Source organism: Grampus griseus, assembly GCF_964374135.1.
Source record: "Grampus griseus genome assembly, chromosome: 2".
NCBI classification, from domain to species: Eukaryota; Metazoa; Chordata; class Mammalia; order Artiodactyla; family Delphinidae; genus Grampus; species Grampus griseus.
Genome location: NC_139018.1, coordinates 75,692,112 through 75,708,747, shown reverse-complemented (window position 1 = coordinate 75,708,747; position 16,636 = coordinate 75,692,112). Strand labels below are relative to the sequence as shown.

Sequence of the window (16,636 nt, the reverse complement as noted above, 5' to 3'; positions counted from 1 at the left end):
AATGAAACTCAAATCTTACCTTAAGAAATGTTGTCCCAGAGAACCCCCTTCTTGATTACCATGTTTACTAGCACTAATTGCTAATCACTTTGATCCTATACAGTATAATCAATATTTTAATGTTTTTCAAGCATTCATTTAGTTTGAACCCTTATAGCAACCCCATGAGGTAGGTAATATTCCCAGTCTACATATAAGTAATCATCTGAGAGATGAGTTACACAAGATCACACACTGTTAAGTGGCAGAGCCAGAACTTGACCTCGAAATCCCAACTACAATACAAAGTTTTATTTAAATAAGGAAAATAACTATTGTACAAATATTACTCTTCAGGTGCAGCCTGCAGAGCCATGGCTACGGATGCTTAGGTTTAGAAGTACTTCTATAGATTCTTAGGTTTAGAGATGATACCATCTGGATACCTTTGCTTGAACCGGGCAACCACATCTGGGTCTAGTAGGTGGATCCCATCCAGTTGGTTTCCAAGGGTGATCCTGAAGCATGGGGAAAGATGGGGCAAACCAAAAATCCTGGAATTTAAAGGCTTAATACTGTTAAAAGATACGTACTTTTTATTAAGACTGCCTATCATCTCATTGAATATTCGTGCCAATTCTTTTAAAAAGATCTTACTATTAGTATAGTATATGGTAGTATGGCTGGTTAGAAATTGGGCACAGATTCTGGTGTTAAAAAAGGCTGGATCTGTACTAATTAAGGGTTAATAACTTATGTTTAACCAGGCCTACTTCACAAAGTTGCTGCTGCCAGTGAGTATCCTTTGGATTAGTGAAATGCTAGCAGCACGTCTTTTAAAGCTCTACTAACAGAATGAAAAATTAAAATTGTTGACAGATTACACAGATTCTCAGTAACCACCAGGGGGCTGATTCAGTACATCCCATAGAATAACAAAGATCTTTAGGTTGTAACAGTGGAGACCTTAAGAGCAGTGGTTTAAATCTTAAAACCTGTTGGGTTCCCAATGAATGTTGTTGGTTGCTTAAGAATCCTCTGAAGCCCATTTATAGACTAGTGGAATGTGAGGTGAAGCTCTACTAACTTCTGTCCTTGACCATAAACAGTTTTGCCCTTGGGGGCTAGCATGTTCTCTGGTCACCTTACCAGTTCGGTTGCACATTGTGTGGTCGTCCAAATAACTCAATCTTGCGAGTGCCAGGGGACAGTCTTTCAATCATGCCATAGATTTCATCCGGTTTATGACTAGTGGAACGAACCTAGGAAATAAAAGCTCTAGCTACTTTTAAGTTACCCAAGATTGAAATTCTAGCCCTTTCCATTTATGTTTATGATCCCAATGAGAAAACCTGGGATAAGAATATACCTGACTAGAATAACTGATAGCAGTTTTAAAATGTGCATCTTTGGATGCCTGGGCAAAGTACATACCTCAGCTACGATCACATCACAATCCAGACCCTGGTTGAAACCTTGGGGATTTCCTTTGACACCAACCTGCTCACCAGAGAACAGATTACCTTATGAAACCCCAGCATTTGAACTGTTTCTCAATAAGCAATCAAACAATTCCTATTTTTTGCTCCACCTATTGAATTGGGCCCCACTGCTGCTCACCAAGCAGTGTTCCTTCCCATGGTTCAACCAATGACCTGTGCGGCCTGTCCGAATGATGCGTTGCAGTTGATTTGTCTTCACCCAGATAATTTCATCTACCCGTTCGTAACTGTGGGGTATAAGAAAAAGAATTGGAGCTTTAATCAGGCTTTCACAGTTTAGGGGTGGTGCCATCTGTTCTACAGAGGCAAGGAATCACAGAATACGCTGAAAGAAAGGAACACATATCAACTACAGTAATTATGTACTTATTTCCCTCAAAAGAAAGCAACACAATGATCGTTACTTACCCCCAGAGGTTCAGACATTCTCTGCCCAACTCCATGGCCCTAGAAAGAAATAAAGGTTAAACAGCTATTTCCATGCCCATATTTCTTCTCCCTTCAAGATACATGTGTTGTCTTCAGTAGACATTCAGTGAACATGCGAGACACCATTAGGGCAACAGAATGGATCTAAGAATGAAAAAATAAAACTTAGTATCTATTCTCAATGACCTTACCTTTCACAAGCAACAAACGTAGAGTTTCATAGACTTCATGTGTCATTTGTGTTATAAACAGGCATTAGATCTCAGTAGGTAAAAAAGGCTGACTCACTTATATATTTAATAGCAGGGCTAGGAAAACCCAGGATTTTATCCCCACCCAGTACTCACTCTATACTATATCTGCCCATACCTACATATCTTTGAACTGCATTACCTGCCTGTGACCCAGAGGAAGAGAAAGCCATCATCCTGCAGTACTGGTATGTTGAGCCTGCGCATCTCATCATCTGTCAGGGTCCCATAGGGCAGCTCCATGTGAATATCCCAGGGTGGGTCAGCCATCACAACTGCAAACTTGCCCAAGATACTGACGTCCAGGTAGCGGATATCACAACAGATCCACTGCATGAGGTGGTATTTGGTCATCTTCCCTTCCTTTACTCTTAGATTCATGGCCCCAGTCCCTCTTTTTACATTTGATTTTCCTATTCCCTTAGATGCGTATCTATCCCACTCCATTCCCAATCAGCAGGGCGGATTGGTGATTTATGCCCTGCTTTCCTACATGTATGGCTACCCTACTAAGATAAAGGTCCTTAAGTTGAGGTAAGTTTTCTGAGCAGATAGGTACCTGAGGTGGGAAGAGTCGATCTGCATTGGAGTCACCTCCAACGCTCTGTGTAAGGGCAAGCTCCTGGCTTGGTGTATGGTCTTTGCTTCCAGGAGCTTCAGAATCCATGCAAGCATCAATTTCATAGTGAACATATTTGCAGGTATCCATGTGGAAACATGTGTTAAGGAAAGAGCAGTCACCTAATGACTCATCAGTGTGTTTATTGATGATCCGTCTGGGGAAATAAAAAGGGAGAATTGGAATCAAGATGGTGTTCCAGTTAGATGCCGCAGTTCGAGGTCCAAATTGTTGCAAAATTTCTAGTCTTTCACTATCATTAGAGCTGCCTCCACAAGTTTTCAAATAAGGAAGGCAGGTGACATTAAAATCTGTAATTTACACTAAAGAAGAGTTTTAATTCTTCTCTGAGCAAAGAGTTAACTTCCTTATGACAGGAAGGAAGGGCTTGCTAGTTAGAGCAGAATAAAGCACCTACCTAACAGCCCAGGTTCCTGTTTCTCCTAAGATCATCCTTCTTCCAGAGAACTTTAACTTTCACTGGGGCTCGGAGACAGAGATGTCTTGCTATTGCAAGAACAGAGGGGCATTTTTTTCTTTAAATCTCACATCGTTTTGGGAGTGCAGCCTGTATTCCCTCCCATAGAACACTACTTCTGAAAGTTTACCTTCAGAGTCTGGAAGTCTTAGACAAATCATATTAAAACCACTTAATAACAGGATTAAAGACAGAAACCCAATAACCGGAAGAAATGTGCTTAAAAAGAATGACTGCTTCTAGGAGACCCATCCAACCCTCTCCCTCCCAAAAGACCTGAAGTGCAGCTTGCGACAGGGCCGGTCAGCATCACTGGCTTTCATGCACTCCTCCTTGGTTCCATAGTCACAGAACTCTTGCACTTGAGCCCGACCTCGTGAGCGAAACTTTTCAACTATGGATTGTTCCTTGGCTGTTGTAGTATTCAGTAGCTCTAGGATCTCCTGACTAACCTGTGACAGAAGAAACCTTGGTCTTAAAAGGGTCTGTAGATAAAATTAGCCCTTAAACCACCTCTGCAAATTCTACTTGACATCAATGTCCTATGAGGGGTCAATAGACTAAGTTAATACGGGAAAATTGGAGCCCTAGGAGAAGAGATGTGTCATGGGTTTAGTCCTTTCTCACAAATGTGCATTTGGGATGAAATTAAAATATAAGAAGACTGGTTCCTACTGCTAAGCACTAAGCTAAACTCCCCTCCCCAGGAAAGCATTCCTTCCAACCAAAACCACTTACATTTATTAGGTACTGAACCAAGGCACAGTGCTAAGCACTTTAGTGTTTAGCTCAGAGCCTATGCAACAATCCTATAAGCAGGGGGTGGGGGAGCAGTAGGAAATGGATAACTATTGTGGGTCCAATATTTAATAGACTCAGAAACCACTACAATGCCATTCCACATTGTACAATCAATTTCCATAATTATTGGTCCATATGACTATCTTCCAGTATTCGTCCCCTCTATTACTATATTTGGATTCCTCTTCTCAAGATCTGATGATTCTTCCAAACAGATACAATGAAAAAGATTCTCTAAATCCGAGTTTCCCAACATTGGTGCATTGTTTACATTCTGGGCCAAATAACTCTTTGTCGTGTGGAGGTTGCCCTGCTAAGACTGTAGGATGCTTTGCAGCATCCCTGGCCTCTACCCACTAGATGCCTGTAGTGCTCCCGTGCTGTCACAAACCAAACATGTCTCCAGACATTGCCAAATGTCCTCTGGGGGTTGCGAGGGGGGTAAAATCATCCTCAGTTGAGAACCACTGCTCTAAACCCTGAATTCTAAGAACTGCTCTTCGCCCTCGGGGTAAATTCCTCTCAACCAAAGCTAAAATTCAAAGTACATGTGTGAAAGCATTTCCATCTACCCCTACCTTCTTGCTCTGTTGTTCCTTAGTAGATTGTTGGTTAAGAAGGCTCTCTATCTCCAGATCAACATCTGAGGCAGCATGTTTCCTTGACTTCTTGGTTGGCTCCTTGGCTACTTCTGATGCTGAAGAGGCCAAACCAGAGGCCAAAGAGCTAGCAAAGGCAGCTACTGTGGTCGAGTCCTGTTCTGCACGCCGCTTCTGCCCTGTGATAGTCCCCGCTACCTCCCCAGAGCCCTTTTTTTCTGCCACAGCCCCCATCATGGCAGACAGCTTGGAATGATCAGCGTAGGTCACAAGAGTGGGATGTGCATCATCTTGTAGGAGACCTCGCTTTACTTCAATCAACTCCTGAGCTGCAAACTTCTGTAGGAGGCTTTCCACCCCATCTTGAGTGGCAGGGGCATCTGGCTAAGGAAGGAGGATGGGGGGAAAGCATTAAGACACTGACCATGAACTGAAGAAAAACAGTGGTAGTTCCCAACCTTGTCTTATCTGGTCATTACCGTGGAGATGGCAAGACGGATGGACACAGCATCAGTGGGCAAAGTTAGCGCCAGATCAGAGAGGTGGTGTAGCAACTTCTTCTCTAATTCAGGGTCTGTAGCTAGTTCAGGAACTGCTGAAGCCGTGCTGGGCTTAGGGCCACCAGAAGTGGGTGCAGTAGGCACTGGGCTGTCACTACGGAAGGTTGGAGACAGTGCTGCCTCTGGATTCCGAAGATCTAGGAGTGAAGAGAAATGAAAATGAAAAAGGGCAACCATTGTCAATGTATACATTCCTCAGGAGTCAAGTTCTCCAGCATTCACAACACACAGTTCTTTCATTTCATGAAGAAAATTCTCTGACCAGATTTAGCACTAGATACCCCTTATTAAATCACACTCAAGCATTCACTGCTTTGCCAAGATAATCCTGGATTTTCTGGGAACCACTTACCTTTTCTCTGTTGGGTGAGAGGTCTTTTCCTAATTCCTTTCCTTGCTGTGCTTCAAAGAAATAAATTAGCAGCTTGGTAGATTTAAATGTCCATACCACCTCCCTTTAGTCACTCTAAAATGACAGCTGATATAATCAACCTGTAAGCCAGGAATATTTTCAACAACCTACACTGTGATCAAATCTTTTTGAAGAATTGAATTTGAATGAATTAAGGCCATTGGACATCAGAGGGTATAAAAAATGACAGGAGGGATTCCCTGGTGGTGCAGTGGTTGAGAGTCCACCTGCCGATGCAGGGGACACGGGTTCGTGCCCCGGTCCAGGCTAGGCCCGTGAGCCATGGCGGCTGAGCCTGCGCGTCCAGAGCCTGTGCTCCGCAACGGGAGAGGCCACAACAGTGAGAGGCCTGCGTACCGCCAAAAAAAAAAAAAAAAAATGACAGCGTTGGGGGTTAGAATGATGCGACCTTTAAAGTGAAACACAAAAATTTTATAAAACTGCTGAAGCCCTGGTCACCAATGATATTTCTTGACTATATTTTTATCACTTACTCTAGTACTTCACAAGCTGGGTAGCCAACATAACCTTGAGAAGAGTTAAGAAACTCAAATCGGGACAAAATATTACCTTTGGGAGAGCCTAATATCTGTGATTATTTAGTTAAAATACAGATGAAATATTAAACATTCAGAACCTGTATTGGAATTCCGTTAAATACTATATAAGTGGGCCACTAGTTTACATTTAGAGATATTCTGGTTACTTAGAAATTTCCGCTCTAATGGAACTAACTTTAGTAAAATTTAACTCAGAAGTCTAAGGAAAATGGAGCTGAAGTATACCAAACACCTTGGGGGAACAGTTACATTTTAGGAAAATAACTTATACCCTACATGGAAAACAGACTCCACAATTCCATACTAGCTAGAAATGTTAAATAATTGCAGAACTTTCTTTACCTTGCTTATGTATGATTCTTTTATGTTCTCCTGGATCTCAGACTAGAACTTTTTTTAAAAAAAACCATAATCCTATTTATTTATTTATTTGGCTGCGTTGGGTCTTCGTTGTGGCACGCGGGATCTTTGTCGTGGCACACAAATACCCTAACAGACATCATCTCACTGAGGAAAAGCACTGATTTTGCTCCAATGTTAATGTCAATAAGTTGAAAATGTACTTTTTATGATTAACCTGATACTACCAAGAATATAATATAAACATTTCTTCTTCTTACAGAGTTTTCACTTTCTCTGGTAACTAAATTTATATGTTCTTTGAGTCATGTGTAATTTTTCTTAAAGTAAGCAAGAAGTCTATGAAAAGAACCACTTTAAACATACATTTTCAATCCCTGGAACTGGATACAGACATTTTTTTTCTCTTTGGTTATCTGACTGATCACTTGTTTTAATACAGTTCTTTTAAAAAACAGCCTGTGATTCTGGTTATGAATCCTTGTGTTAGTAACACCTCCTAGGAGTATTCTTTTCATGACATTCAGGACACTGAAGCTGAAAATACCTTTTTAAAAAAATACCTTTTTCAGGTTATTGGGAGGAGGAAGCTCACGTTTAATATTTTGGAAAAAATCTAACAGCTGATTAATGCAACTGTTATTTATAAATGGGCTTTAGCCACTCTGTGAATTCCATGAAGTCACTACAAATTTGGGGGAAAGACTCCAACGTTTTATCATTCTTAAAATGGGTCACTGGCAGAAAATCATTAGGAATCCTTGAGCTCCAACTCCTTCAGAAAGTATTTGTTCAGTTATTAATTCAGTATATTTACTGAGTGCTTCCATTATGCTGGTAACTATGCTGACACTCTGCTTCTAATCTAATGAAAAATTTAATGTGTTGGGCTCAGCAAAGGAATACTTAATACTTGAGTTCATTCTTTGGTTAAGAGCTCCGTTGAAGATAAACAAAATATTAGCTTGAAGACATAAAAATATGGCTGCTCTACTAACTTGCTGATCCCTAAAACATGTCAACATCTATATTCACATCTTCAATCCCATTGATGAAATACATTGAGCAATTCACATATTTATTAATGTGCTAAGCCTGGCCAAGTTTATTTTGTTTCAGTTAAAATTAAGTAAATATTTATTGGAAGTGATAATCCTCACTTCAAAAATCTGTACTTTACTCTATGGAAAACAGTACGGTGGTTCCTAAGAAAACTGAAAATAGAATTACCATATGATCCAGCAACTCCACTTCTGTTATATATCCAAAAAAGCTGAAAACAGCATCTTGAAGAGATATCTGCACAGCCATATTCACAGCAGCATTATTCACAATAGCCAAAAAGGTGGAAGCAAGTATCCACCAGTGGATAAATGGATAAACAAAATGTGGTACACACATACAATGGAATATTATTCAGCTTTAAAAAGGAAGGAAATTCTGACACTTGCTACAACATGGAGGAACCTTGAGGACATGCTAAGGGAAATCAGCCAGTCACAAAAAGACAAATACTTTATGATTCCATTTACATGAGGTATCTAGAGTAGTCAAACTCACAGAAACAAAATAGAACGGTGGTTGCCAGGGCCCGGGAGGAGGGGAGAATTGGGAATTATTGTTTAATGGGTACAGTTTCAGTTTTGCAAGACAAAAAACTTCTAGAGATTGGTTGCACAATAGTGTGAATATATATATATCACACTATCAACTATACATTTTAAAATGGTTAAGATGGTAAATTTTATGTTATGTGTATTTTGCCACACTTTTTTAAAAAGTTGTACTTTAAAAATGCCCAGCTAACAAAGGTCTCCCAATGATTCTTGGTTCATAGTATTCTGCATTCATTAATGACACGAATACATTTTAGTTTACTCAATATCCTTGTCTTTTAACATTAACCTCAGAAGTAAACAAGTATCAGATTTCAGTAATGCTATAAAAATCTAGATGTGGTAAGAAAATTTTTATTTTCTGTGAGAAAAGAACTGACTGAAGAAAAAAAACTTTGCATATGGCGCAATGTTTGGTTAATACCAAAGTGTGGTTAATACCATGGAGAAGTGAAATGGAATTTCTATTAATTAATCCATGATAATATGACTTGCACTTCTTCCCCTACTTACCCTGCCTTCTTACCTTCCCTTTAATTGTCTAAGTCCTACATAGCCATAGAGACCAAATTCCAAGTGCCAACTCTTCCCTGATGCCTTCACTGGCTAAACCGACTCTTGTTACTTCTACCTTCACTGTACTCATTGTGGAATCGATTCATTTGGCATTTTACATATGTCATATTGTATTTCTGACTCTTCCTTTATCCCCAACTAAATTTTAAACTCCTTGAGGGCAGGGACACTGTCTTTTGTCTAACTGGACTCATGTACGCTGTAGACACTCGATAGATGTTCATTCATTATGGTATAACAGTCCTGCCAGAGCATCTTCTAGTTCCAAGGGCCAGACTACAAGTGCATGGACCTAATATATATTTCAACACAAGATTTACAGACGGACTCGAGTATACTGATATACAGTGCAACAAGCTACACACAAGAGCGGTACGGATTCATTATCCTTGTAGATCTTTGATTTGCCTTAGATAATTCAGGGCTTGTGCTGGGGATGTGGTATGAGTAGCACTTAACCTTTTGAGGTTCCTTCAAGTTTTAAGACTGTGACACAGGAGAAAACGGGAGGGGAGAAAAAGTTTAAAAACAAATGTTTTCAGATTCCTGCTCAGTGTGTAAACGTCTAAGACAATGCCAGTTCCTCTACTCGTTTAGCAACACCGAGTGCTAACTCTGCGAGGGCCATTGAGCTGGGCACTGTGGATATAAAGGTTCCGTACTTGCTCTCACAGCGCCCCGAATCTCAAAAGACATGACCACTAAAAAGCAATTGCTATAACCGAGAAAAGAACAAAGCGCCACGGGAGTAACTAAAAAAAGGGACTTGCTGCTTCGAGGGATCGGGGGCTGAAAGGCCTAGCAAGTGAGACGCTCTCAGACTCAAGAGGAGTCAACCTGACGCGGGGAGGCGGAGGCTTCCGGCCGGGGAAAGCGGAACCGGCGGAACCAGGGCCCAGGCTGGGAAGGAGCCGCGACTACTTGCAGCAGGGTGAAGCGTCTGTGCTGCTGAGGTGGGGGGAGAAGAGTACCAGTGTATGAAGGCTTAAAGAAACGGCAGTTTGGGGAAAGGCACCGACTCGGGAGCTGTGTTTTTCTCCAGGGTTCCCTCCAGCCCTCCCCGGCTAAGGCTCGGCCCCAACAGTCCCGCGCCTCACCCAAGTGCCCCGAGTCCTGCTTCCGCCTCCGCTGCAGCCTCTCCCGCAGAGAATCCAGCTGCTTTTTGTGGGCCTGGATAGAGCTCCACGTGTCCGACATTTCGGTCTCGCAGCCCAGACACGTCCCGAACCAAGGGCGACTGCCTTCCACCTCTCAGCCCTAGTTCCAAGAATCATCCAACTCTCATGCGGACACCCGAAGCCTAACCGGAAAGAGATCCCGGGAGACGCACCGGACGGAAAGTCATTTCCGGTTTTGCTCTCCCTTTGAAGCTGAAACGAGAGCCAACTTAAGTGTTGGCGGAATGGCGGGTATGTTTTTTATGGGAATTCTTTCACGCTTCCGGGTGAGGTGAGGCTGTGGTTGCCATGTTGGTGCCTGGCAGAGCTGCCATGTTGCTTATAGCCGCGCATGCGGCCATGTTGAATATTAGGAAATGAGTTCGAGTCGTACTAAGCGCACGCGGGGCAGCGTATGTAGTCTAGATTTTGGAAATGAAGGATCACTAATTTCTTTTGACAGTTTGGTACTAACATACCTTTGCCACTGAAGGTGTAGCTTCATGTTCCCGTGCACTTGTTTACAAAAATATAGCCATTACGCATGCATATTTGAGGGAGGATAACTGATGGAGCAGAGATACTATAATGAGTCTACAAATACATATTCTCACTCTTCTTGCTTATACCAAATCTACAAGTATCATGTGTAATACATTAAAATAGAGTCCTCAGGGAATTCCTTGGTGGTCCAGTGGTTAGGACTCTGCGCTTTCATTGCCAACGGAACCGGTTCAATCTGCGGTCGGGGAAATCAAATCGCAAGCTGCTCGGAATGTATGCATGCATGCATAAATACATACATACATACATACATACATACATACTCAGAAGGAGGCACTAGGGGGCTCCTGAGGTTCTGGTTGAGCTGTGTTTCTTATTCTGAGAGCTGGTTGTATGAATACGTTGTTTGTGAAAATTAACTGAGCCAAACATTTTGGTATGTGCACTTCTCTGTGTAGTAAACTTAAAAATTTCGTTTTTTTAATGAGGTTCTCTGAATGGAAGCATTTGAGAACCACTGATTTATCAAGCCTACGGAACGCCAAACACTGCCAGAAAGAACAGCTTAAGGCACGGCCCCTGCTTTCAAAGCTTCTGGTATGGTAAAGGAGCTATGACCCAGTTTATTGATATTGAACCATCTTTACAGACTAAGGCAGCACCGAGCATAGACTTAAAAAACAAACGTGATTGCAAAGAAGGGAGGACTCCAAGCCCAGATGACCCTTTGGCAAGGAGGTGACGTCAAAGTTCAGGCTTGGAGTGACAGCTAGTACTTCAGTAGGTGAAGCTATAGGAAAGAATTCCAGGCTAAGAACATGATAAAAGCAAAGGTCTAGACTAGATGTAGAAAAGCATGATGCGTGCCGTGCTGACCCAGATTAATTTTGCTAGAACACAGAGAATTATTTTTGGGAATTTGGGAGAATATTTGTTTCCATATTTGAGGCTAAATTGCAAAAGGTACATGTTACCTGAGTAACGAGCTTGCAATTTATTCAGCATACAACAGGGTACATTTTAAGGTTTGTGAATAGGGAATATTTTAGGGAATCTGGTGTTCTGGTTGAATTGAGATGGGGAGAAAAGTTTAGAGATAGGGAAAATAATCAGTAGCCTATTGTAACTGTTTGATGATAGGACCTTTAAGTCAGAAGCTATCTATGTATAGTAATGGAAAGGAAGGGGTGAATATGAAGGGAGACTACTGAGAAGAAAGATGTATGTGTTTTGGAATGTGGCAGTTTCATTAATTTATTCAGAAAATATTTGAGTGACTACTATGTGCTAGGTACTGTGGAGATTTAGTAGTGATCAAAATATCCATTTCCATATCATTTTCTGAATTTAAATTTACCTAGTAGATAATTTACATTGTCTTTTTTTATTTATTTATTTTACTTTAATTTTATTTTTGGCTGCATTGGGTCTTTTGTTGCTGTGCGCACTCTTTCTCTAGTTGAGGCGAGCGGGGGCTACTCTTCGTTGCAGTGCACAGGCTTCTTATTGCGGTGGCTTACCTTGTTGCAGAGCACAGGCGCGTGGGCTTCAGTGGTTATGGCACACGGGCTCAGTAGTTGTGGCACACGGGCTCAGTAGTTGTGGCTCGCAGGCTTAACTGCTCTGCAGCATGTGGGATCTTCCCGGACCAGGGCTCGAACCCGTGTCCTCTGCATTGGCAGGCAGATTCTTAACCACTGAGCCACCAGGGAGGCCGCCCTACATTGTCTTTTGAGATGTGTACCTTTATATATGAGCATTGAGATAGAGGACACAGAAATGAATATGGGCTCATATGAGCATATCTGGACATTTAATTCTCAGGATTATACTTAATTAGAAGGAAAAAATTCCATCTTGCTCAGCTGAAATACTCTTGGCAAAGTTGGCTGATGTGAAATCATAAAAGACTACTTCCAAGGGCCTGCTCTACCTAAGGTTTTTTTTTTTTTTTTTTTTTTTTGGCAGCAACCTGCGGCACACGGAACTTATCTGACCAGGGATTGAACCCACATTCCTTGCAGTGGAAGGCAGAGTCTTAACCACCAGACCGCCAAGGAAGACCCTACTTAACAGGTTTTGCTTCCTTTAATAACCTGGGTCTAACAACTACCCTGAAGAGAGTTGACAAGGGATGCTTTGCACTTTCATTTGGGATATATTCTGTGTGGCCCTATGTTTAGACACATGTATTATTACTGAAGTAAGATAATCCCATTATTGCTCTATTAGAGAACTGTTAGAGTTAACTGTTCACAAATCTGAATCCCTCACTTGCTGTAAGATCACTATTTCTTTCAAGGTCCTTAACACATAGAAATGAAATACATAGAAATTATATAGCAGTAAAATTAAATAGTCTTGGGAGAGAAAGACAGTACTGGATATAGCTTTGTAGAAGATGAAGGGGGTTGATTCATCTTAAAGACAGATTTCCACAGGTCAACCCTTAAATTCATAAGCATTTTCGTCTAGGAAAGGAAGAATTTTTCTAGTGGAAGAGATTCAGTCTCTGGTAGAATTCGAGGTACCTAAGACCTGGATTGCCTCCTCTCACCTACAGAGGAAGCCAAAGAAGGAGTACAGGTACTCCTTAAAGTCAGCCAAGTTAAGGCCAGCTCCCAGAAGTCTTTGCTTTCATATTCACTTTGGATAAATTATTACAGTAGTAAATTAGGCAAATTTTAGGAGCACAGGAGGGCCACTTAGCATGATCTGCTTATAGAGGGATTTTTTTCTAGACTCCTCAGGACCAGTTTTCAGCTCATAAGAAAGCCACTGCTTTCTTGTGTGCCTACTCTTAGCCAGTCTGTATACAACCCTGAGCAGTACAGGAAGGAGGAAGGAATCTCACCCAGACCTCTTCTAGTCAAGAGTGTAAGCCTAGTTGTGAGTAGATGAGTGCTGCATGCACTAAATTTCTGAACTTTTCCTCCTATCTGCTGTGGTCGACTTTCCAGAGTTAGCCACAACAATATTGGCTCCCATCCCACATGCCTTTATGCAGTGTGTCTTTGCCACTCTTCCCGATAAGAGGTAAAGCTTGTTTCCCCTCCTCTTGAATCTGAACTGGTTTTCTGACTAGCTTTGGCCAAGAGAAAGTGGCAGAAGTGATATTCTTTGAGTTTCAGAGTCTAGGCCTTAAGAGGCCTTGAAGCTTCTGCTTTTGTCGTCTTGGAGGCCTAGGCCTTCATGGAAGTCCAGTTATCCTAATAGCTAGACCATTTGAAGAGAGAGTGAGGGAGAGGGAAAGGGAGAAGGAGAGGGAGAAAAAAGGAGTGAGAAAGAGACAGAGAGAGAGAGAGAAATCCTAGAGATTGAAAGATATCAAAAAGAGTTCCTGGAGAATGAAAAACTCTAAGAAAAGAGACTGCAGTATTCCAGCCATTCAACTGAGGGGCCAGAGGTGAGTGAGGCCATCTTGGATCCTCCAGCCCGAATTGAAGCTGCTGAGTGAGCTCAGCCCTCACCACATGGAACATAGACAAGTCATCCTAGCTGAGGCCTGTTGGGACAACCCATGGACTCACAAGCAAATACATAATTATTGTTTAAGACACTAAGTTTTGGATGGTTTGTTACACAGCAATGGGTTACTGAAACATCCACAGTATTGACCAAATACTGCACTTCGTAACTGGTTCTTTGGTCAAAATTTTTTTTTCTTCACTTTTGTCCTTACTCATTTTTTTTAATTATATGATCAAAAGCAAAGTGTCCAATGGGATTAGCAAATCTGTTGTTAAATTAAACATTAGAAAAGACAAGGAAATGTAAAGGGAAGTCAAAGTTGGGTCTAATGGAGAAACGCTCATGTGAGTTAAGTTTGTTTTGGGGATCAGGAGACGGATGTTCCTTGATTTACTGAGAAGTTCCAGGGACGGTATCCAGAGTCCCAGAAATCTGTGAGAGATGAAAATGTGCCAATAGAATTGAAACCTTTTTTTGGGGTGACACAGGTTGAAATCTGGGAGAAGCAGATGCTGAGAGAGTCAGGAGTCCAAAAGTTTTATTGGGAAGTAACACTTGTAAAAAGAAAAAGGGAAGAAAATGGGATTGGGCAGGGAGAGCTGTCCAAAGCTGTCAGTGATGCAGACATGACAGCCTCTGCCAGACCACTGGAGAGTTCCATAGCAAGAATCGTTCATTAGTCCCATGTTCCCTGGGAATGGCTAAGCCCTGTACCACCCACCACCTTGCTTAGCCTTTGGCCAGGGGTTTGGAGAACAGTAGGACAGCTAGAGGCTGTCAGCTAACCAGGTTTCTTGCAGCTAGGTAGCCAGTTCTTTCTTAAAGGGACATCTCTGAAGTAGCACACCTCTGTATCTGCCAAAGGGGACTTGACGTACCTTATGTAGGTTTTTATATGGTAACTGCATTGGTCCTTAGGTTGTCATATGGATTCAGTTAATATATTTCAGCATGGTTATTAGGAAAACTGAATGTAAGAGAACGGTACGTCCCCGCCCCCTTCTCTCTCTTCGTAACATGAGTTAGTTATTTCCCTTTCTGGAATCCCACAGGCCACTGTGTCTATCACAGTATTTACTACCATGATATAAAAATATGTTTTCATTTTTCTTCTTCCTTGACTGAGCCCCCTTAGGGGCAGAAGTTTGTTTACGTTTGTATCTACCCAACACTTGGTCTCTGAAACAAATCCTCAAAAATTAACTGAATGAATGAGTGAGGAAGCTGTCTCTTGCTTCTTGTACTAGTGATTTTTTATCCATCTAGTTTGAACTGAATCCACTATGTATATTTCAGGTAAAGCGTTTCGCAAGCTGCATTTCTTGACATATTCATTTCAGCAGGTTAGAGTTAATTCACCTTCCAAAAGGATGATCAAATGAGAAGTGCTTGAGAGTAAGAAATGGTGGGGTTGAGGGTGGGGATTGGAGGGGACTGCAAGAAGGAAGAAACTGAAGGCTCTAAGAGAGAAATAAACTAAAGGTGAAGAGAGAAAAGTAAAAGTTGTAGGTCAATGAAAGAATAAAAAGCAGGAGAGGAAAAAGAAGAATGAAAAGGAGACAGAAGGGAAAATAAAGTAGAGCTATGAAGGAGTGGGGTGGGGAGTCCAGCTCAGTGCTGACCTGCCCAAGGAAGCACCCATTAGCAGAAGCCTCACTGACAGCTGTTACCATAATGGGAACTGGCATCTAAAGAGAGGGCAAGTCTAGTTTAATTAGTTAAATGGCATTATCTATGTCCAGTGGGGGTAGGGGAGGTAAAGGGAATAGAAGGATTGGTGACCTACCTCCTTCCATAGGCTGAAAAGAAAAACAGATTTATAAAGCTCTGGTAAGGAATTAAAGAGACAGGAGCTGTTTCTTCTCCAGCCGACTTCACAAGATCGCCATGTCCTATTCACTGGTACCTTTAAAGCGGGACGGGTTTAAAGTTGCCTCCAGGAGGCAACTAGAATCAAACCTCTGTTCTTTACCTTGAATCGAGCCAGTAGGTTTACTCACCTTTCCCTTCAGTCTTCCAGCCAGCCTCACCACTTCAGGAGTCTTTAGTATGTAACAGAAAGCAAGCACCATTCCTGACCACTGGTGGTTAGCACTGAGACTGGGATTCTGCCGACCTGGGTTCTTAATGCAGTTCTGCCACTGATTGGCTGAATGTCTTTAGGCAAATCATTTTACCAGTCCCATCCCTTTAGCATGTGGTTTCAGTGATATAATCTTACAAACGAAAAAAAAAAAAAATTCCGGAGAATGTTCTCTTTAGGAAAGCAAGGTCTTAAGAGTCAAATCTGAACCTTACCATGTTGTGGAGAGACAAAACAAAACAAAAAATATATATATATATGCTTCATTTCATTCTCCCACCCCCAATGCACTTCCTCTGCTAAGAATTCTCCTTTATATTATCTTGTTGGTAGAAATTACTAGGGTTGAATTTTTTTTCCTGTTTATAACATCAGACCTCAAGTATCATAAAGATGAATTCATCTTGGTTCTGCAGATTAACTGATGTCAGCTAGGCTGGCCTACAGGTCAGGATAGATAGATAAAGAAACAGCTTTCAACCTCCAAACAAAACAAAACAAGTAAAATAAAATACAAAAGCCTGGTGGTAGAAGGTTCTAGGCAAAGAGAAAACCTGGACAGTGGCTATAAACAGTGAGCAAATCCCCTACCTTCTGAGAACACAAACACCATTTCTGCAAGGAAATTACATTCACTGGAGGTTGTTTTAGGACAAGGCTGAGCAAATTAAATATTTCA

General features: G+C 41.6%; 1 protein-coding gene across 1 annotated transcript; it reads right to left on the bottom strand.

Annotated features, from left to right (window-relative positions):
• Positions 1-355: 355 nt before the first annotated feature.
• On the bottom strand, positions 356-10,057 carry METTL3 (methyltransferase 3, N6-adenosine-methyltransferase complex catalytic subunit). The gene is made up of 11 exons (XM_082647925.1): positions 9,840-10,057; positions 5,138-5,355; positions 4,638-5,042; positions 3,535-3,710; positions 2,721-2,937; positions 2,304-2,491; positions 1,890-1,928; positions 1,600-1,708; positions 1,414-1,479; positions 1,129-1,241; positions 356-497 (listed from the first exon to the last, which is right to left on the bottom strand). Exons 1-11 carry the CDS (start codon positions 9,937-9,939, stop codon positions 386-388), a joined length of 1,743 nt encoding a protein of 580 aa, XP_082504051.1. The 5' UTR covers positions 9,940-10,057; the 3' UTR covers positions 356-385.
• Positions 10,058-16,636: the final 6,579 nt, after the last annotated feature.